General features: G+C 42.9%; 1 protein-coding gene across 1 annotated transcript in view; it reads left to right on the forward strand.

Annotated features, from left to right (window-relative positions):
* The first annotated feature begins 806 nt into the window (after nt 1–806).
* The window catches only part of PTEN (phosphatase and tensin homolog), a 73,152-nt gene continuing 50,928 nt past the window's right edge, over nt 807–23,030 (forward strand). The window contains exons 1-2 of the mRNA XM_073548203.1: nt 807–1,604; nt 21,437–21,521. Coding sequence (XP_073404304.1) covers nt 1,526–1,604; nt 21,437–21,521 — 164 coding nt within the window. The 5' untranslated portion in view covers nt 807–1,525. The remainder of the gene's footprint in view (nt 1,605–21,436; nt 21,522–23,030) is intronic.

Genomic DNA, 23,030 nt, shown 5'->3' on the forward strand with positions numbered 1-23,030 from the left:
TGACGTGTTTCTATTATACTTTCCCTCTGATTGTTCCTCCCCTGGTTTTGGCTTACAAATTCTGAGGTAAAAAACTCGCCAAATACTGACCGTGTGACCGTGGCCTAATAGGGTTGTCCATCTTTTTAAAAAAAAGAAAGAAAGAAATGGGTATTTAGTGACCCCCTGGAGATATTTGCCGGCCCACGTCCCTCCTGGCACTGCTGCGGTGTCCCCCATCAGGACAATCAGTGGCCGCCGCACCGGAGGAGGCGCAGAGACCTAGGCGGCAGCACTGACAATGGTAGTGGTGCAGTTGAGGGGGGGGGGCATTGTTTTTCTATGTAAAATAAATAAAAAGTCTGGACCCCCTCAATGATGAGAGCCGCCGACACACGCCCCTGTGCGAATAATCAGGGAAATGATGGAGGAAATGAAGTAATTCCAGTCATGCAATGTAATGATATTAGGAGACGTCCCAGGCTACAGTTATATGTCTCCCCAAAATAAAATAAATCTAATTCTCTGCTTATAAGTGCAAACCATGGCAAAGACTGTAAAATATACGTAGAGTTCACTCTTTTTTCCCTGCAGAAATCTTTGCAGAATCCTTCCCCTTCCCCCAAAGCTTCAAGTGTAACAGAAATAAAGGCCTCTCACTTTTTTTTTTCTTTCTACAAGCAAGAGGAAGAGAGGGAAATGAAGTGCAGAAAAAAAATGACATTTTGCAAAAAAGTTCCCCACTTATGTACCACGTGACTCCCCCTCCTCAAGGAACAAAAAATAGTCCCAGCCTATTAAAACTAACGAAAAAAAATATCCTTCCGCAGCAAACGTGGAATCCTTCCACTTTTTCAGGTCGTCACGTTGGACCGGGCACACGGATTGAGTTGAGAGATATAATATAGGGTTCGTCTGCAAAGTAACGACTCGGCTCAGGGACGAGGAGAAGAAGTGGTTGAGGGGGAAGGAAGGAAGCAGGGACTATGTTGTGTGAGAAGCAGGCGGAGTGATCGGAACGGTGGGCCGCGCAGGGATACGCGTCGTTGCTCGTTCGCTGACTTTAGCTGGGAAGCCATGATGGGAGCTTGAGCGTGCGGCGGCGGAGACATGAGACGCGGCAGGCGGGCTCCTGCACCGAGCACAGCGGGCCGTCCTGCACCGGCTGTGTAACCACCTGGAGAGGCCAGAACCGAGCGACTGCGAGGAGGACGGAGACAGCGCTTTTACCCTGTGGAGCAGCACACCGAGCCCGGCTGGGGCGGAGGGGAGACCAGGGAAGGACTTGTACCCCGAGACTTCACCAGGGCTTTCTACTTGGGAGTAGGCCGCATCCCTCCGCTTCTCCTGCGCCCCCTCCGGCCAGACTCTGGCCTCCCCCGGCAGCCCCCGGAGCAGCAGCAGGAGGAGGAGAAGGGGGCGGAGAGGGGACCTAAACGGCCGGGGAGAGGAGGCAGATCCCGGAGCCGGGGCCGCTGCTGCCCCCTACCAGCAGCACCTCTCAGCCCCCCTCTCCTCCTTCTTCCCCACCCCCAGGCTCCCCGACATGACCGCCATCATCAAGGAGTTCGTCAGCAGGAACAAAAGGCGATACCAGGAGGATGGATTCGACTTGGACTTGACCTGTATCCATTTCTGGCCAGCTCACAACTACCCCCATTCTTGCCATCCTGAGAGCTGGGGCTGCCCCTCTGTCCTCGTGCATAGGGCAGGGGGCTGCTGTGCTTCGATGGGTTCTCGGGTCTCCTTATAATGGGGGATTATGTAGTGTTCTGGGGGGATTAGATTCTAATCTGTCCATTATCCCAGAGCATAGCCAGGTGTCAGCAGTGTACACGAGTGGTGGGGACATGATCATGGAACAGATGGGATTCCTGGACTTTGTCAGATCCCTACTGCCAGGCTTCTGTGTCTGATAGCAGCGGACAATAGCTGCTTTCTGCTGGTGCTGTAGGCCCTGTTACGTGAATGCATTGCTCTATGCCTGTGCTGTTGTGGTGATCTCAGTGGTTACTTTATCACTTTACAATGTAACAACTTAGATTTTGCTTATGTTACAACTATTGTAGCAAAATATCTTTTTTGCAGGAGGGAGTGTTCTGTGTATGACCCCTGTATGGGGGCTGACTTCATGCTTTGTGGAGTCTTTATGTTGCAATTGTTTTAGGTTTTCTTTGAAGGTGTATTTTTTTTTTCTTTAAAGGGTCAGTGTAGTGGGCATTGCTTTACTTGTCTATTAGGATCCCCCCTCCCCATTGACTTGTCTGTGACCTTAGGGTGCACAGTGGTCAAGTGCGCTCTAATGCCATTTGGTTTCTGACAAGTTGCTTCTATGTTGTCAATGCAGTAATGGGGGGGGGGGGGGGGGAATTTTGGCCTTGTCGTGTACCAAGCTGATGGTGCCATATGACAAAGTCCTGTAGGTTTTAGTATACTGGAGAGGAGCCATCATGTACTCAATGTAAAGCGTCCCCAGAAGTTCTGCAGCAGTGGTAAATGGCTTTCTGCCCCCTACCCTTTGGCAGGTTTTTTTTCTTCAACATTTTGGTATAGTCATTGCTAATGATGTGGGAGATGGGATACATGGAAGATGGTACTGTTTTTTATTTTTCTGCTATGCACCGCTCACAGAATTTGGGCCTTTTTATTTTCTTCAGTATAGTTTTTTTGTTGTGTTGGGGGGGCTTGCCTGATTTATTTTATTTTTTGGGGGCAGATCAGTCTGAAGTTGTCAGGTGCTATCTGTGCATCTAGTTGTATGGTGGCAGGTGCCCTTTCAGACCCCCCTCAGTACTGAGCTGTGGATATTTCCCAGTAATTAGACAGATGGTCAGCTATTCCATTAGACAACTGGGATTTTGCTGTGGTTTTCTATGACTGGAGAAACTTTTCCCATGCAAGGCTTTTACAGTTATTGCTTTTTTTTTTTTTTTTCCTAGTCCCATAATTACACTACTACTAGTCATGTAGACTTGTCACTGTAGAGGCAAAGATTTTTGCCAATGCTGCAAAATTGTGGTGATATTGACTTGGTGTACAGCTCATTCATAGCTGAAAAACCTGTTGGTGAGATTTCATACATTAACACATGCTGATACTGAGATTGTCCTTCCTGACAATCATGGTGCATTGTATAAAGGTTATTACATGGCAGATCATTATCTAGCAGTCTGGGCCTCTTTTCTTTGCTCTAGGCATGCAGATTAAGTCTGAGCCGTGGTTTAACGTGCACTTGTATGAATGGTGGGCACTTGATCAATGCAGACTGACTTGTCCCCCAGTTTGTTGGGGTTTTAACATATTTTGTCTGCGTTATCCTCTTTTCTGCTGCTTTTCTCTTGGGGTATTAGGTGCTCATGATGCATTAGTAGTAATGCGTTTTTTAAACTATTTCATCCTCCATCTGGGTTTTCAGTCTCTTCCAGATCATTCATGGGCTGAGAATCGTCCATTGTTGCTGAGGCCTAAGCTCATTCTCAGATCAGATTAAAATGAAAATTAAGAAAGCACGTACATGGATTGCATCAGACTCCTTGCAGTCATTTTTCATTCCCTTGGTGGAGGATAACTAGTTGCGGTGGCTCTAATCCAGATCCTGATTTCCCCCCCCTCTATTTCAGTGTTTGTTGCTGTGTAGGATATGTCAGCGCAGCCGTTGCTATTCACACGATTTCAGTCTCTTCTCCATTGGTGTTACTTGTCAGTGAACTGTGCACATCTTTTGAGGTGACGTCATAGTATTTCTTCCACCTTCCTCTCAATGCAATTCTGCATGCTAAAAGGCGAGAGGTCTGTAGTCTGCAATCTTACCAGTTAATATATGGTCATTTTAATGATGGAATGAAGATATGGATCACGACTTATGTAACCAGTAATAGAATTGACATTTTTGATTCTATAGAGATCATTTTTGCTTCTATCGGTGGTGTATTAGGGTGACACTAGTGGTGATGCTTTTTTTTTTTTTTTTTTTTTTTTTTTTTTTTTTCTTTTTCTTCTCTTTCTCTGTATCATTAGCAATCGTTTAGTTGTCATAATTCGACTCTTGAATGTTGTAACGCGCCCCTGTGACTGGTAGCTAATTTGCCAGGCTCCTGTGCATAAATGAAACTTGCCGTGCGCACATCCTAGGTGTGTTGTCATTTCTGCATTATGTCATTAGGTCGCAGCTTTAATGGATGAGATCATAGAATTCTGTGTAGAGAATCCTGCTGCCTTGTTCACATGGTCATAGTCCATCCTCACTACTTGTATCCACCATGCTCCTGTGGAAGCCAACTTGGCTAAGGAATCATTCTATATTTAGGTCTCTTGAACCTCATAATTTCAGGTTGTGCTGTCATATTCTAGTCATTCTTTACAGGCGTAAGGGGAAAGCATATATTCAAAGTGTGAAAGATTTGTTGTAGAAATGTCTTCAGTGTAAAATGAGTTTGATACATGTGAATTTGCCCTTGTCTTCAGCATATGCATGGGTCTAACTTTTCCAATGCAAACGTATAAGCCACTTGCTGTATGTGTAATGCAAAGCTGAAGTAGCCAGGTGTTAATTGTGTTCAGATATTTGTTGATGATTTTTTTTTTTTTTTCCTCTCTCCATTGCGGTCTATAAAAAGTTATTTCCATCCGGCCTCTGTAGTGCAGAAATGTCAGTACCAGTGACCTGTGATGTATTCTAGAGGTAGTGCCTACGGTGCTGATTGCAAGATAGCTCATACTGTATCTTGGTAGTCATGCAGGAAGGAAAAAGAAACCAAGCTTTTTTTGCCCAGTGTTAAGGTTCTTTTAGATTGGTTTGAATACAGACTGCTTCCATTGTCAGCAATGATAAACCTTATAAAGGGAACCAGTAAGCAGGATTATGCTGAGTAACCTACAGACAGTGTCAGGTTGGCGCCGTTATACTAATTAAAATGATACCTGGGTTGTTGAAATCCGTCTTGTTTAAATTTTGAGTTAATGATATGCTTGTGCTTCGGGGCGGTCAGTGTGTGTGGGTCTTTATGTGGTTCTCTGATTAGGTATTCACCAGTATGGCTTCTGACAGGTCACTGGTCCCTCAGTGACTAAAAAAAACCAACCTCTTCTGCAGGCATGCGCTGGCCATGGCACCTGCGCTGCAGCAGAATTGCATATGTACTGTGATATAAAAAAAAAAAATCCATTTGAAAATCTGATTGCTGCTGCTACTGCGCAGGTGCTGGTGGTGCGATCTTGGAGAAGGAATTTATTTTTTGTTTTCTGGCAAGTTGGTGCTGCCGATGGCTGCGCAGCCGACTCCAAATGGATTTTTTTTTTAAATATGAGAACCTTAAACATATTAATTATATTCACAGTTCATATGCGATTATGCTGCAGTAAGGTGCCACGGCTGGCGCCTGCCTGCAGAAGGTTTTTTTTGGCAGTGTCGTGTTTTAAGATTACTGTACTTGTTTTTTTTATTATGTACACCCCTCCTCACATGTAAAGCGCCATGGAATCAATGGTGCTATAATGCGGTCGCAGGCGCCTGCCTGCAGAAAAGGGATATACTGTATTTTTGCGGATTATAAGATGCACCCCAAATTTTGAGAAAAATAAAACTTTTTTTATTTTTTTAATAAAATGGTGGCGCTTCTTATAATTCATGCGTCTTAATGCTTACGGGGGGTGGTGGCTGCATTATGTAATGGCGGGGGCGGCAGGTCACTGAGTGATTAGTGACCTGTCAAAAGCCATACTGATACATACCTAATCAGAGCACCCCACACACACCCCGTCCCGCCCTGGAGCACAGGCATATCATGAACTCAAAACTGAAAATAAAACTTGAACAACCACAAGACGGATTTCATCAACCAAGGTTTAATTTTCATCAGTATAACGGCGCCAACCTGACAATGTCTGGTTACTCGGCACAAACCTGCTGACAGGTTCCCTTTAGGAGGACTCAATGTTTTGGGTTGTTGCTCTTATTCCTCCTAGAAATTTGAGTAAGTTGACAGCTGTTTTCCGATTGGGGGGGCGGGCGAGAGAGATTGTTACTGCTCACTGATATTATTCCATCGGTGCCACTACTGTCGATTTATGACATTGATTTGTCAGCTTTTTCATGATTATCCAGGAGGAATAACAGAACAACATCTGAAATATTTAATGGAGGATGCAAGCAATCAGGGATTCTGAGTGGCTTTTTTAAAACGTACTACCGTATTTTTCGGACTATAAGATGCACCGGACCATAAGACGCACCCCAATTTTCAGAAGGAAAATAGGGAAAAAAATGTGTCAAATGGGGGTCCGTCTTAGAGTCCGAATTCAGCTTACCTGGGAAGGGATCCGGCACAGGTGGAGGAGTGGTCACGGGTCATTCAGTGGTTCAGGCTCGTGCGGTGGCGGGCAGGTGGGCTGTGCTAGCTGGACTGGGCTGTGCTGGGGCAGGTGTGCAGGGGCAGCTGGGCTGTGCAGGGGCAGCTGGGCTCCGGTGCAGGGGAGGCGGCTCCGCTGGCATTTCCTCCAAGCCCGGAGGCCCCCGCACATCCCTTGCTGGCCGCCGCCATGTTGTGGTGGCCTCCGGGAACATGGACGCCGGGAAGATGGCCGCCGGTCCGGGGACGGCGCGTGCGCGGGTTCAGATCTTGTCTCAGGGGATGAGATTTAAATCTCGGCAACGAGATCTCGTCACCTGAGATCTCGGGACGAGATCTGAACCTGCGCATGCGCCGTCCCCGGATCGGCGGCCATCTTCCCGGTGTCCATGTTCCCGGAGGCCACCGCAACATGGCTGCCAGCAAGGGATGTGCGGGGGGCCTCCGGGCTTGGAGGAAATGCCGGTGGAGCCGCTACCCCTGTACCGGAGCACAGCCTGCTGCCACCACCGCACTACAGAGCCCTACGGCACCAGCCTCCAGCCATGATCGGAGGTTAGTATATTGCGACCATAAGATGCACCCCCCACTTGCCCCAAAAAATTTTTTTGGGGAAAAAAGTGCGTCTTAAGGGGGTTTTACACTAAGCAATATCGCTAAAACGTCACTGGTTTTGTGACGTTATAGCGATATTGCTAGCGATATCGCTATGTGTGATACTTACCAACGACCGGCTCCCCTGCTGTCCATCGCTGATCGCGCGAGAATGTCCGGCTCCATTTCTCGTCGGGCGCTTCCTGCTGGGCTTCCTGCTGTGACGACGAGCGACGCTGGAGGCGGGCGGGAGGACGCAGGATCGCTGTGTGTGAATGGTAAGTATCGTGCGCTGCGTCGCTGCTGCATCGCTGTGAGATCTTTCTGTATGAAAGCTCACTAGCGATCATTTAGCGATGCACCAGCGATCCTGACCGGGTCGGATCGCTGGTTGGATCGCTGGTGCATCGCTAAATGTAAAAGGGCCATTAAGGTCCGAAAAATAGTGTATTTTTTTCAGCAACTTTATTCTAAAACCCAGTGTCAGCTGATGAATTGACTTCTTGTTCCTCTACGTTTGGGATAGATTTTATTATAAGATGCAAAGGTGTTTCTCCTAGAATAATCAAGAGAAAATCAAAGATTATTTTGCTTCTGTTACTGAGTAAAATCTCTCTCCTAGAAGCAGATACTTCGGTAATACTGTAGGTGGTGGGAATGCCACCGTTACTGCTCTACAGGTTCCTGAATGGATGGGTGTAGCGTGGCACCAATGCATGCCCCTTCTACTGCTACATTTTTAAACCTTTGTGCAATATAGCTCTTTGCATGAGAATTTTTTTTTTAAGTCGACGTTCACACATTTAGTATTTGGTCTGTACTTTACATCAGTATTTGGAAGCCAAATTCATTAGTGTAACAGTCTGAGGAAAGGTATTATAGAAACATGTGCACTTCTTCTGCATTTATCACCCACTTCTGGTTTTTGATGAGAAATACTGTGTGCACGTGGCTGAACAGTGATTTGAGCGAATACATATATACATACATACATGCGTACATGTGGGAGGACTTGGTATAAAGGCTCTGCTTTACTGCTCCTAAATATGGCTGCTCTCAAGAAAATGTAGCTGACACATCCCTCCTACACATGTGATCTTCTTGGCTGTAAAGCAGTCGCTCATGTCGTTTTGTAGTAATCAATCTACGGTACTTTTCAAATGTAATGTGAAATACGGAAAGCCACCTCCTTGTCACGCACATTTGGATGTCTTTGGGCCACTCGTACACTGCTCTTTCTAATTTATAGTTAATTACAGCTTTGGAACAACGTTTCTGGTAATCATGCTGGTGGTTTGTGCTGTTAAGATCCAGAGAATATTTTCAATTACAGTATATCTTTGATACATATCAATAAATTGCATGACGGATCTGCGCCATGCATGCTCTGTAATTAGTAATTTAGGAAGTTGTCGGCAAATTAGAAAATAGCTTGGTCTGAACTTATGAAACCCTTCTTAAGCTATGTTCACACATTGCGTTTTTGGCGTGTTTTTATTTTTTCTCTGCAGGCAAGATCTGCTTACAAACAGCATGTTTTGCTGTGTTTTTGTTGTCTCTTGTGCATGCAGATACAGTTTAGTGCCCCCCCCAAAAAAGACTCGTCTTTTGGGTTTTTGCACCAAAAATGCAGCAAAACCTGATATCTGCATTTTTGCTTTGTTTTTGCACTTACGCATTGCTTTTTTATGGGTGAAAAATGCTGCAAAAACGCTGAAAATGAATCACCGCGTCCTATACATTGTACGCGAGAGATTTATCTTGCGGAGACTTAGCGTCTCCGCAATATAAACTAACATGCTGAGGTCGGAAAGATGCGCTGCATGTCTATCTCCTCGGGTGTCGGTGCACGCATAGTCGGTTTCTTCAAATCCCATCCACTATGCTGTAACATCTGGACTCAGCTGGTTGGATGCTGTGGATGTACACGGCGTCCTACCGGCAGCGTTAACGGACTGTGGGAACATACCCTAAGGGTGTGTGTACATGCTGCGGATCTGCAGCGGATTTGGCCGCTGCGGATCTGCAGCAGTTTTTGCTGCGGTGTACAGTACCATTATGCCCTATGGGAATACAAAACCGCAGTGCAGACGGTGCAGATTTTTCTGCGGTTTTGAAAGAATTGACATGTCAATCCTTTCTGCGGATTCCGCTGCGGTTTGCCATCTCCTCCATTGAGGAGATGAAAAACCGCAGAGCAATCCGCAGGTAAAACCGCAGGTCTTTTGACCTGCACATTTACCTGTGGATTTTACAAAATCCGCGCTGCCAAATCCGCACTGCAATCCACAGCGTGTGCACGTACCCTAAGAGGTGGTCATTTTCACTGTGCTTTTGTTACATTTGTAGCTAAGTACTCTGGCTTGAGAGAGTCTTGGGCCATGATTTCCACTTGCGGAAAACTTTTTGTTGTTGCAGTCAGCTCTGATTATTCCGTTTTTAATGCTCGCTGGTTCTCCTTTTCATGATACATTTCTTGGTGCAGATTTGAGGCAGCATTTTTAGTGAAGTTATGGGATTCTGCACTTAGAAAAGCAGTTATTTCTTTCAGGCTCCCCATGGCAGCAGAAAAAGGAATACCACACCAAAAAATAAACAGTTCATCAGCATCTTTGAATGCACGGTGAGCAGAACTTTCATGAAATGATATCCACTTTTCGGGAGCTGTTGGGGCCTGTGCACACATTGTGTTTTTGTTGATTTTCTGCACCATTATGTCACAAAATGTGAAGGATTTCCTAGTACCAGCAAAATGAATGAGATTCCTGAAGACTCTAAACATTTTGCTTATTTTTTCATTGCAGATTTAAACCTACAGCTCGTCAGTTGTGTTAATGCTTCAGATTTCACCCACATTGAGAGGTAAAATCTGCAAAAAAACACTTAAGTAAAACATGCACATATTTTACACTGTGTTTAACCTGCCAGGTAATGCTGAAATTTCTGGAGCAAATGCTTAATGTGTGCACATACCCTTAATATACATACCTGACTTTTTGCACGAAAAATACAGCAAAATGTTTGCGAATGTGTTGAGCTGCATGTTTTCATTCATTGATGAATGCCATTTCATTCTGTACTCCTGCCTCTAGATTTTTTTCACTTTCCTCAGTGTGATTATGATGGCATGTGAGACAATCATTCTTTTGTGTTAATCATATAGCGGTTGTTCCATTGCTTTTAACTCGAGTCCAATAAGATGAGATGATCGAAAATGAAGTTTCTAATGTGATGCCAATCTGTGTTGCTTTTTGATGTAGGAAACTACTAGTACTTGCAAATGTTCCTGCAGTATTATTAGCAATGCAGCATTAAATGGTATCCGTCATTGTTGGTTACATTAACTGGACCATCAATTGGGCTGTGGTTTGCAATTATGATGCTGGTGTGTGCTTATATCTGTGAAATTGGGTCTAAGCATATGGCAAAGACTGATCTGCAACCTGGGTCTCTGGGAAGATTGCAGGTCGGATTCAGACTTACTCAGACCAACCCCCAATAGTCACTGCATATAAACTTTAGCCATCTATCAAAGCAGGTATCTACATGTGAGCAGCTGCCATAATTGTACTTTTCATTATTTCATATGCAGGCCCAATATCACACTATTTCCTTCACCAGATCTGCTGCATTCTTTCTGGTGGCGCGCACAACCTAATTCTAGAGCTTGCATTTCAGGTTTTTCAGAATGTACTGTTTAGCAGCCATTGAGAAATGACTTTCCATTTCAAGAATCCAAGGTTCATTCATACAACCCGCCCCTCTCTCCCTGAGAGCATAAAGAGAAGCATAACGCCTGATGTATGGATGCTCAGTGCTGGCAGTGTGTACAGGGTCTTACTCTGGCAAAGCCACTTTTATATTTTTGTTGGTCTGGAATAAATCTCAACTTAATCCTTTTGGATTTGTTTGCTGTCACTGATTGCTAGTGCCCACTTCTGCCAACTTTTTGTGCCATTGTGAATATCTGATCAGTTAGTGTTTGTTTAATATTATAAAATTATTCCAATTATAAAAAGGAACATAATGCTCTGTAGAATAGGAATTGGTTTAATTAACTCTAAAATGTTCAGTGAATTGTATCTCCGTATAAATACAAGTGCAATTATACGGATGTGTGCTGTCTAATATCTGACAGCTCAATGAGCAATGCAGTTCGATAGGGCTTTTTAGATAACTTTTTTTTTTTTTCTCTTTGTGACAGTGTCCATGTGGGGAAAAAAAAATCAAAGCATGTATGGTGTACAGCTACATTGCAATTCTTAACATGGGAAACTATTTGTGTGGATTCTAATTTTAAACTGTTGATGTATGAAAACAGATGCAATAAAATGGACATGCATATGGATAAAGGTTGTCCAACTTTTCTGGCATTTTTTATATGCTTGTCAGGACCCAACCTCTGCCATATAATGCTTCTATAACAGAGGGAATGTAACATTTGGAGTCCTGCTTGATATGGCATCAGTGTATCATTTACAGCAGCCTGTATTGTCGGCGCTGATTTCTGCTATCATTGACAGACTACAGGCTGCCATAAGTGAAATGACTATTCTGTACATAGCACCAGCAAGCCTTACCTGGCATTGGACACTGTCAGCAGCCTTGTAACTCTGATTATAAGGTTAAGCGAATGGCAGATGAACCTTGCCCTTCCTAAGGGTTGATGTTTGCAGGGGAAAAACATTGTCAAACCTGGCTGAATTTTGTTCTCATAGGTGATAAGCCACCAGATGTGTATGATCGTGCCTTGTTTTCCCCTCTTTCCTTGAGAACGTACTTGGTGAATCCATGTGAGCATTTTTCGTGTGTGTGTTAGCAGTAAGATCTGGCAACCGAATGAGCAGCTTTGCTCATGGATTTGTGTTCTATAGTCCTAAAGGCCAAGTTCACACTTCCGCTTGCACGTTCTGCTTTCTGTTCCTCTTAGAGGAGCAAACAAAAGGAAGTTTTTTTTTTTTTTTTTTTTTTTCTTTAAACCTGAGAACACCAAGTATAGTGCTTGGCCTTTCACTTCAGTCTCAGATGAGTGGAGCTGTGCTGTGTATGCGCTGGAGTCCCTTTCTTGTGATCAGCGGGTTTCCTAGCATTTGGCCCGACAGTGATCGAAAAGTTGTTTCCTAACCTTTTATATAGGGGATAACTTCCAAATTTTGTAAAACCTCTTCAGTGTATAGGGACTTGTTCACTATTGTCTTGTGCTGATAGGTTGTCCATCGCTTGTGCCTTATTGCTGACTTCATTGATAACTTTCTTAAAAATGTTTAAGCTTTTGCAAAAGCAATATGGAGCCTCCTTGATATTGAAGATATATTTGTAGCATAATTATTACTGTTCACCTTGTCTCCCGTGTTTAAGGGTCACTACTGCATACTCAGAAGCCTGCTTTAGTTTCTCCCTAGAATTCTGTGGCTACATTGAGAACTGGGCATTCTCATTCCTTATGACAAGGAGCGGGTCACATGAGATTCTGTCGGTGCTGATTGGACTGTATGAGACTCTACAGGTACATACCCCCCCCCCCCCCCCCCAATTTGTAAAACTCAATTGTCAGTTTATATGGGGCCTAGATTTGCGAAACACTTGTGTGACAGTGCAAGTACAATCCCACACACGCTTTTTTGTTTTGCCATGATCATTAACTTAAAAAAAAAATCCTAATAGAGCCTTTATTTTTGAAGAGGCGTAATGCAAAATAAAAGCTGAGCTCAGATCCCTACTGAAGATAACATGCTGGCATGTCTCAGTGATATACCATCATTTTAGAGGATGTGGAAATCCTTGTAAAAAAAATACAGAAAGCAATTCAGTTGTTGTACATAATGGCACTTGCTCTAAATTTTAGGGGAAAAAGTAGAGGCAAGTGACAATGTGGTTTTCATGGGAATGTTTGGTGCAATCCCTACTGTTACGTAGTGTGGATGAAGTGGCTATGCCTTTGTGTTTCACCAACATGAAGTTTTTGTAGATCGGGACAGCTGTGGGCACTTGTAGCCGTGAATGTGTAATGTGATATGTTTTGACCTTGCTCCACATCTGTTGTCTGCCTTAGAAACATGGGTCATTGATGATTTCTAGTCAAGGGATTGTGTGCAGATGCTGACAGTTGGAAGGCACGTATCTCTGACACTGCCCTTTCATTGCATTGGGTCTCCCTCTGGTATTTAATATGAGACCACTCCGAGTCTGCCAGCGGGCTATATAATTGCATGTAGTAGGCTGACGGTACTGTTCAGGGCAACCAAGTCATAGGCCTCCAAAGGAATGCTTTCAAATGATGAGCTGTGTGGCTTGTAGATGACAGCAGTCATGCTGCAGCTTTTAAGCACATCAGCCCTGTGCTGCTACGGTTGTCTTTCTCTGCACAATACTCTTGCAGAGAAATGTCAGTTTTCAGTAAGTTTAAAGGGGATATCCAACAAAGAAAAGTTCATTTTAATCCATAGATCTTGGAATAACTTCCACAGTTGTATTGGGTTAAATAAAATGTTCCTGTGCTGAGCTAATCTTACAAATGTGACCCTGCTGTGTACTGTTATGGCCATGTCTGACAGTACAGGGACATGGTCTGATCATACATATGTTGTTGTGTAGAGAAACTGTAAAAAGAACCAAGCAACAGGGCTGCTGTGATTAAGTCAAAGCATGACTGCTGCATGTGAACACTGGCTTAAAGTAATTATACAATGCTGCGTGCAACCAATGGTACACCCGCCATATTGCCCAGGGGTCATATCATTATTTTGCGGCCTTTGGACATGATGATGGATACCGATTTGAACGCATTCAGTCACTTTTTTTGGTATTGCCCTTATTTCTCCCATGTGCCATAGACCGCACAAGGACCCATTATAGCCAGTGTGCCACAGCGCATGGGCAGGTCTCTACAAGAACCGATTGTCCGTCTGCAAAAAAAAGACAACTGCAGTATACACTATGCTGGTCCATCCTATTGACCAGAATAACGCATGCACACACAGAGCCAGCCATGTCTGCAATTTGCGGATGTGACTGGCCCGTTATTCAATACGGCTGTCTGAAGCCCGCCTAATTACAACAAGATGGGCATTTGCCAAGCGTACATGAACAGTGAAACAGCTTTTAGCTGCTGTCCGTTGTGAATTGCACAGCTCATTAGGTCGACGAGGAGCTTGGCCGCACCACGCCTGCTATGTGGAGATGCAGCCCAATAGAAAACTTCAACAGACGGCATGTGAATTTCATGAAATTATCCAGAGCCTGGGTTGTCGTGCTTGTTTTATTCGTGATTAGTTGGTCCATTTATGATGCAGCATACTGTCAAATTCTTAATCCGTTTTCCTCGAACATGTTTGATCCACAAGTGCTCTTCACTATTCATGACGGGAGATTGAAACAGGCATTCTTCGAAGAACATCTCTAGGAGAGATTCAAGCCAAAAAGGATTATTTCCTGCCCCAGGATCTAAAGTTTAGAATATAACAGTGCTGTTTTCAAGTACAGTCACTTCAGAAATGAACTTGGCAGACACCATGAATGTATCCCCTATGCTGAAAATACCAAAGGCGTTTTCCTTGGACTGGTTGTGGCAGTCGGAGCACAAAGTGCTCACTGTTGAAAGAGGAGATACTGCCGAGAGTCTGCACCATAGCTGAGAACAGACATGGCTTTATTCCCTTGTACTAGGGATTTTAACTCCTTTCTCTGCAGACCTGAAAGAGTTCACTACTGGTTCAGTGCCCAGATGCCCTTTTTGGCTCTTGATATTTCTCCACAGTTTCTAAAATATATAAATGCCCCATGATGTGTTTTTGGATTAGTTGTAGCAGATTGGTTTCAGGCCGGTGGAATCTTTCCTAAATCTGGCTGGTAAATGTGAATGTTAGTGGCTGTATTTAGGGTCTTTAGTTCTAGTTTTACACATTGCTCTTTTTCAGTTATGATCCCGAACTTTGGAAAAGGCACCCCGCCGCCTTCTGTCATCCAGTCACAGTCTCTTTGTTTCTGTTGCCTTTCGATGCTGAATTACTTGGGGGATGCAATAGTTTGGATGTTATATTTGGTACCCAAGGACAAAGATAAAGAAATGGTTTGTAAATCCATAAAGGGAATCTGTCAGTAACATTTGCTGGAGTAGCCGAGGACTGCAGTAGCACTCATACACCCAGAAGTACACTGGCAATGCGAATTTGCATATGAATAAAGGAATTTCACAGCAAACGAGCATCAACTAGCAAGAAAACAAGGTATGCTTGGGAAGGTTTTACAGCCCCAGCCTGCAGTACTTCTGCTTGCAGGACAAAGCTTACTGACAGAATCCCTTTAAGTTATTAATGGGTTACACAAATATATTAACAAAAAAAATCCCATTTGAAACATTTGCTGTATCACAGTACACCGAGGAAACTATTGTAGGATTACTTTATCTAAGGCCTTGATATGTCATAGGAATATTTGGTCTTTTCAGATTAATAATTTCTGCAGAAAATACTGGAGTTACAGCAAAATGTTTACAGCAGCTAAATCTTCGGTGTGATTTATTTTTTTTGTGCACTGAATAGATTTTTTTTTTTTTTTTTTAAATTCTGAATACTCACCTACCCTTGACCTCCTTTGATAGCCTTTTCCCATATCGATCTCTGTGGCGTCGTCTCCAGCAATTGTTTTGTCACTAGTGCAGCTTGTGATTGGCAGCAGTTGGTCGCATGTGACAGGATGTCACTCCAGGAGGAGGTGTAGCATACATGTACATATAGCATACTGGTGGGACTCCTGGCTACTTTTACCAGATGAGTTTAGTCTTTAGTGATGAGCGAGTATACTCATTGCTCGAGCATGCCCTGGGTGGTCTCCGAATATTTGGAAGTGCTCGGAGATTTTGTCGCAGCAGCTGCATGATTTGCGGCTACTTGACAGCCTGAATACATGTGAGGAATGCTTGTTTGTTAGGAAATACCCACATGTATTCAGGCTGTCAAGTCACAAATCATGCAGCTGCAACAATAGAAACTAAATCTCTGAGCACATCCAAATACTCAGATCACCCGAGCATGCTCGGGAAAACCTGAGCAACGAGTATACTCGCTCATCACTAATTAGTCTTGTATATATTTTTCAGAATGATTTTATTTGAAACCATGTATACTTGCAAACATTTTTTAATTGGTGCTAATTCACAACAGGGATTGCCAATGCACATATTGCTGAAACAACCCCCTCTAAAGGCATGGAAGTGGGTGTGAAAGTACTTTTATACCTAACTTTGGGAGACTAGCCACCAATACTGTCAGCTGATAATTGTGCTTTGTTAAATACAAATAACTCCTCACACTTCAATATTCTGGACCTCTTCAGGGTGGTGCATACGCAAAAATATTTCATACTAGCTTGGCCCATGCAAAATTTTCGCACATTGGTTCACGGGGGCGCAGGAAACTTCAGAAAAAGCAAGCTGGTCAAATGTAAATGTATTTCATGAGCTGATGAACACAGACAGGTATTTATATATGTAGATTGAGATTGATAATACAATAAATTGGTTTGAAAAGCAGAGGCCACAAAATGTCTTCCGGTTGAGGTGCCACCTGCACGTCATTTGTCTTTCTGCAGGTTTATGAAAATGAATGTTTTAAACTGTATTTAGTGATAAAATCGTGAATGTGTGGTTTGTTTGGCTCTTTTCTTGCTGAAGGGAGCAAGTTTACCTTTCAAATGGTGTATCATTTGTGTTTGGGGCGAAGTAATCAGTGAAAAAGCAGTGGTGTTTACAAATGTGTTGGCATATGTGACTCACCTGCAGTGAAGTGTGCAATCCTCCAATGTGCCTGAAATAGGCCTGGAAAGCACTTGAGCAAGCTGGAAAGTCCCCAAGGCAAATGTTTGGATTTGTTTGTGATGTCTGTAAGCAGCTTTGTGGTAGTGTGCGGCCAACTGCAGGTAATTTGACCTATTTGTGTGGGTGGAGTATGAACGGAGCAAGTGTTCAATCCAATAGACAGGCATTTTTACAAATGTGTTTGCATATGTGACTCACCTGCAGTGAAGTGTGCAATCCTTCAATTTGGTTAAAATAGGCTGGGCAAGCTGGAAAGCCCCCCCAAGGCAAATGTTTGGATTTGTTTGTGATGTCTGTAAGCAGCTTTGTGGTAGTGTGCTTTGGGGTACTGTGGTGCCACCTGCAGGTCATTTTTCCTTACTGCAGGTTTTTAAAAATTAATGTTTAAACTGTATTTTGTGATGAAATCGTGGATGTGTGGATTGTTTGGCTATTTTCTTCCTGAAGGGGGCAAGTTTACTTTTCAAATGGTGTATCATTTGTGTGTGTGTGGGTGCAGTATGAACAGAGATGCAAAGTAATCACCAAAAAACAGTGTTTAGAAATAATAGTGCACAAACGAGAAGAAAAGAAATGGAGCACTTACCTGGTCCTTTATGTTCAATTTCTTTAATCCATATTAAACTGCTATCCACATTTTAATAAGGTGCAGGTGGCAGGGGAGTAAGCAGGTGAACAAGCCTGACAAACTACGGCTGTTTCGCGCTGTTCATGCCATTTATTCTGGGTTTAATAATTTTTTTTTTTTTTTTTTAAACTTTTGCACAGCCATCTGTTTTCCTGGACAAATGAACTTAATGCACTAGCACAGAAGGGTCTGTCTTGTAGCGTAAGATAGGATCTTGGAAAAGCAGGAAAAGTTTTTGAGGAAGGAAGATTTAAGAACAAGCCACTAAATGAACATTTTTTTTTTTATAACAGATGGCCTCCCTTTCTTGGTAATTATTATGGCATGTCTTAATAAGCAGTTGCTGCAAATGACAAGGGAAAGAAGTTTCCCATAAGTTGTCTACTCTAACATTTCAGCCTCTTTTCATTGCCTTGTTGTTCCAATTCAAATTCGATAGCCTGATATGTATACGACCTTCGTACATGCTGAAAGCAGTAGGACTGTTGTATTCGTTAAAAGGATCCTGACAGCGGATACATGCTACCTAAACCACGGGTAGCATGTAGCAGACACGGACTATGGTTTCATGGGTGACTAGGTGAAAAGATTAGTCCCTGGCAGCCAGGGTTGTGGAGTCGGTAAGCCAAACTTCCGACTGTTCAATTTACTTGACCTTCGACTCCACAGCGCTGGTCACTACTGAGCATGTGCATAAAGTGCAGCACAGATTCATCTCATCTACAACTCCACAGCACTGCCTCACTACTGAGCATGTGCATAAAGTGCAGCACAGATTCATCTCGCCTATGACTCCACAGCATCGGTCACTACTGAGCATGTACATAAAGTGCAGCACAGATTTATCTCATCTACGACTCCACAGCACTGATCACTACTGAGCATATACATACATTGCAGCACAGATTCATCTCATCTACGACTCCACAGCACTGTTCACTACTGAGCATGTACATAAAGTGCAGCACAGATTCATCTCAGCTAAAAGCCCAGATCCTTCTATTAGGAACAGACATTTATAGGACAATATTTTAGTTTTAAAAGGCTTTTTTTTTTTTTTTTTTCAGTACAAATTTAAGAAGGTATTGGGTTACATATTTGGCTAATAACTGCAGCTTAGTAGTTGGGGTCGTCTAAGCTTCCAAGTTGGTGGTCACCGTACACTTGTAAGATGTAATGTTTTGGACATTTATGAAATATCTAAGCTGTTTGGCTAGTTTCTGTGCTGCTATTAAAAGTACATTAAAAGCCATGCATGCGCAGCCACCTCTACATTCACTGCACCTGAGAGATTGGATGGGGACGCGTTTTTAGAGTTTGATCGACAACTGTTATTTCTAATGATTCCTTTGGAAACTTGTGTATGTACATTGTATACGTGGGGTGGAGGGGGCAGGGCATCTCTTGCACATTTCAGTTCCCCTGTGGCCTATATGTCGCTGCAGTTGTTCTCTCTAGTCTAGAAATCCGCACAGTGACTGCCTACTTTCATTATTGCAGTCATTGAAAACTTATATTGCCTGCATGACCTTTGCATTTTTTTCCTTTTTCACTTGCAATTTACTATCATTAGTTAAAAAAAAAATAAAAATCAAAGCATATGGAAAAGGAGTAACTGAGAATCAGGATTAGTTTGTGACGTGGTTTGTTTGTAGTCTGTAACCATGGAGATGCATTGTCCTGCATAGCAGCAGTAAACAAAGATGGAAGGGTTTTTGAAATTATGAATTATTTGTTTTTAAATGCAGTAAGTAGATGTTGATAGTTATTTAGATTACTGGCCAGCAAAAATTGAGTTTAAATTGTCATTATTTGAAGAGAGCACCTGTTGTAATGGCATTGCAGGGGTAGATTGGAAGTTATTAAATGAATCCTTTATTCAGGATCTCAGGTTCTGTGTTTCAGGGATAGACACCAAATCAGATCGGTCATAGACGAGAAGACCAGTACTCCAGGCTAGCAGAATAATGGCAAGGAATGCATTTCCAGGGGCATTATTGTTGCACTTTCCCCCAAATGATACATTATAAATTAATGGGGGCAGGGGCGGCACTCCAGTTTGGAGAAAAAACATTGCTATAATCCAATAAAAAAAACGCAACATTTTTGGCTACATCTTGGCCTCCTGAAAGGCTAAGAAAAGCCAAATTGGAGTGCTGCCATGCCTTCCTCTCGCATGTCTGACTTGGTGTAAGAAACTGGAAAAGAAAATTATCCCAACCTACCATGACATCGTTCTTCTTGTGCTGACATCTTCCATTTGCTAAACAATTCCTACTCTCCATGAGAAGGAACCAGGGACACCAGGCAAAGTAAATAGTAACTGTACTCCATCTATATATGGGCTAATAAGTGGTTTTGACTTAATGTGCTCATTTACTTGTTTCCGTCTGAATTTCTTAAAAGGATTAACACAATGCGCCATTTTTTCTCTACTAAATATTAGATTGGAAAATCTGTACCTCTCCTACAGTCCAAGCATCTCTGCTTTCAAGGTTATGAAAGTCGGGGCTTCCTCTGTGTTGTGAAGTCCAACTTATATTTATTAGAACTGTAAGTTACTGGCTTTTGTATTGCAGATCAAGAGACTGAGGGGGGGCACAATGTCAGGCTCATGAACTGTACTTGAAAGCCAGGCCACCTAATCGCGTGTCAATTCAGATCCCCACCCTCGCTGTGACTGTTGGAATGAGCAGTGAAACGGAGCAGACAGGCCCGCAAGGGTGGGTAGGGGATAACCTTGTATTCTGGGAAGGATCCTTTAAAGTCCCAGTCTACCAGCATGGCTTTAAAAGTCTTCTTTGCTATACAAATGTCCTGTGAAATAATGTTAATATTGGTGAAATAATTGGTTTAATAAATTTTAGTAATGATAGTTTACTCTTAGAGCATATTTGGAGACTGGTTCATGATCATTAATTTTATAGGGTTCCAGACACTGTCCTGCTACCTTTTGAAAGCGTGTGGTTACTGGATATTTTTAGAGATGGTCTTTGAAAATTTGACGTGGCTATATTTTGGTCTAAGTGGATTTGGCAAATTCTTTGTGGTAAGTGGGGGAGAGATTGTTCTAAACTGAAGAAAATAAGACTTATTTAATTTTCGAAAGAGACATTAAAATAAGCGCTGTAAACTGGTTGCCATAAGCACTTATGCCACTATTCACTTTTGTTAAGTCCTCCCATAGAGCTTAAAATCTTGTCGCTGATGCATTTGAATGGCCCAAGAATGGGTGAATGAGCCGTCGTGAGAACACCTTGTCCCAGTTATCAACCTGTGTAAACATGGCGCCTACGACCTGACGAATGCGCAAAACGCTTTTACATTTAGTGATCGGATCGTTTATGCCAGTGAAAAAAATCACGCAACCAGCAGCATATCGAACAGTGTAACCTATGATTGTGCTGTCAACACAACGGGGACCAGATAATCAAATTAATGATTTGTTTCCTTTTTTGCTGCCCTTGTTAATAGGCCAGTAGATAAGCACATTTCGGATAGTATGTAGTTATGGGACTTTTTGGGCTACTTAAGTCAAATTGGTTTCTGAAGTCTGGAGAGGTCTAACCTTGAGGCTATGTGCCCACACTAGCGTTTTTAAACGCTCAGGAGAAGGATCCCCTTCCCAGAAAACGTGCGTTTCTTATCCGCGCGTTTTTGGCAAAAACGCCATGCGTTTTTTTACGCTTTTTTTTCAACGCGCGTTTTCTGGGAACATTGGGGAAGGCTAAAAACGCTCAGCTATGCGGAAATTAATGAGCATGCTGCGTTTTTAGCCACTAAGCGATTCCTGAGCGGTTAAAAACGCATGCATTGGCACAAAAAGCATGCAAATTAATTTGAAGCATCTTGTAAGCGTTTCTGCAGCGTCTGAGCCGGCACAAACGCTGCGGAAACGCTTACAAAAACGCGACGTGGGCACACAAGCCTTAAAGTCTGCAGTTATATCAATCTATGCGTGTGTGAGAAGTGTTGAATAGCTGAAGCTTTATCTGAACTGGGACATTAGCCACACGTGCCTGTATCTGAAGTCCAATCCGGTGCTGTACGCTTTCCTTAACGTTTCTTTCTCAGATATTTATCCTAACATAATTGCCATGGGGTTTCCGGCAGAAAGACTTGAAGGTGTATACAGAAACAATATAGACGATGTTGTAAGGTAAGACGTTTTCTTATATTTTGTGAGTGAGCTGATCAATTGAGAGATCCCTTTACCTGCTAATAGTTACCCATTTGTCTTAGGCCTAGGGTGATGTTTTTTTTAGAAGGTACGCTCCACCTCTTGCCATGTTTCACATGCTTGTTTTCAGTGTCGGTGATTTTTCTCCTGGCCATCCGAATGGCTGCAAGTGAACTAGATGTGACCCAGATTGCATTGTCTAAACAGCTTCCTTCATTTTCTAACAGGATGTGTAGCTACACAAAGGCACCAAAATGCCATCCATGGTAAATCGCGTCATTAGACTGGTGGTTCCTGTATGCCTTTTGTTCTGTTTAGAATCAAGTCAGGTCTCGTTTGAGGCAGGAGGTCACTATTGTCAATCTGTGGTCGTGCTGTACAGCAGCATGCTGGAAACTGCTTGAAGAAGGCTTTATATTTTTTGGGTTGTTCAGCCTAATCTTTAAGTGCTGGTAACTTTTTCATTTTTTTCATTTTCTCTATTCCAGTGGTTTAAAAAAAAGTGTATATGCTAAAAAATGTAATTTTGTGGCCTTCAGTGAAAACAGTAAGTTTAGACAGATGAGAAAAAGATTTTTTTTTTTAAATGCAGTCGGCAAAAGAATGTTTTAACCTTTAGAATGTTACTGCTCCATCAAGAAAAAATGTCATGATTTTAACATCTACTAGATGGAAAGAATAGTGACCCTACCAACCATGAACGGATTGATACAGATGCTCTGCAGAGGCTGACACCATGTGTTTGGCTTTATTCATCAGAATTGCCTAATAGAAATTTGCTCTATGCCGACAGCAGCAGGCTTGATTCCAATAGGGATAACTTCTGTTGATCAGACCTGGGGTTATTTTGGTAATATGCATTCTTTCAGTGTGATCTAGCCTCATGCATGGGTTCTTAATACCATTTAAAGGGGTTTTCCCATGAACAAAAGTTCATTTTAATCAACAGATTTTGGAATAATAAGTTCCACAATTGGATGTGTTTGTAATGTTCCTGTACTGAGAATCTTATAAATGTGCCCCTGCTGTGTACTGTGTAATGGCTGTGTCTGACCGTGCAGGGACATGGTCTGATCATTCCACAGCAACTGGGCAGATCGGTGGGCGGGAGAGGGGAGAGAAAAGTAGACAGGACAGCATGGGATCCCTTTTGAAGTAAAATATTGTTTAAAAACAGTGAAATATTTTACGCCACATACCCAGCTGTCCTATCTGTATGCTTTTCTCCCCTGCCCAGGAGATGTATGTACAGACCATATCCCTGCATGGTCACACACAGCCATTACACAGCACAGGCACATATATTACATTATCTCAGCAGAGGGACATTTTCTTTAAAAAAACATCCAATTGTTGAACTTATTATTCCAAGGTCTGTGGATAATACCCTGAGGATAGGGAATATAAAGGGGACAATGCAGCATAGTATCTAAGCGCATTATTAAAAATATCACAAAAGTGCAAAGCTGATGCGTATTGACGCTGGGG

This window comes from Dendrobates tinctorius, unplaced genomic scaffold, assembly GCF_039654945.1.
Source record: "Dendrobates tinctorius isolate UK_male_01 unplaced genomic scaffold, ASM3965494v1 ptg000156l, whole genome shotgun sequence".
Classification (NCBI taxonomy): Eukaryota; Metazoa; Chordata; class Amphibia; order Anura; family Dendrobatidae; genus Dendrobates; species Dendrobates tinctorius.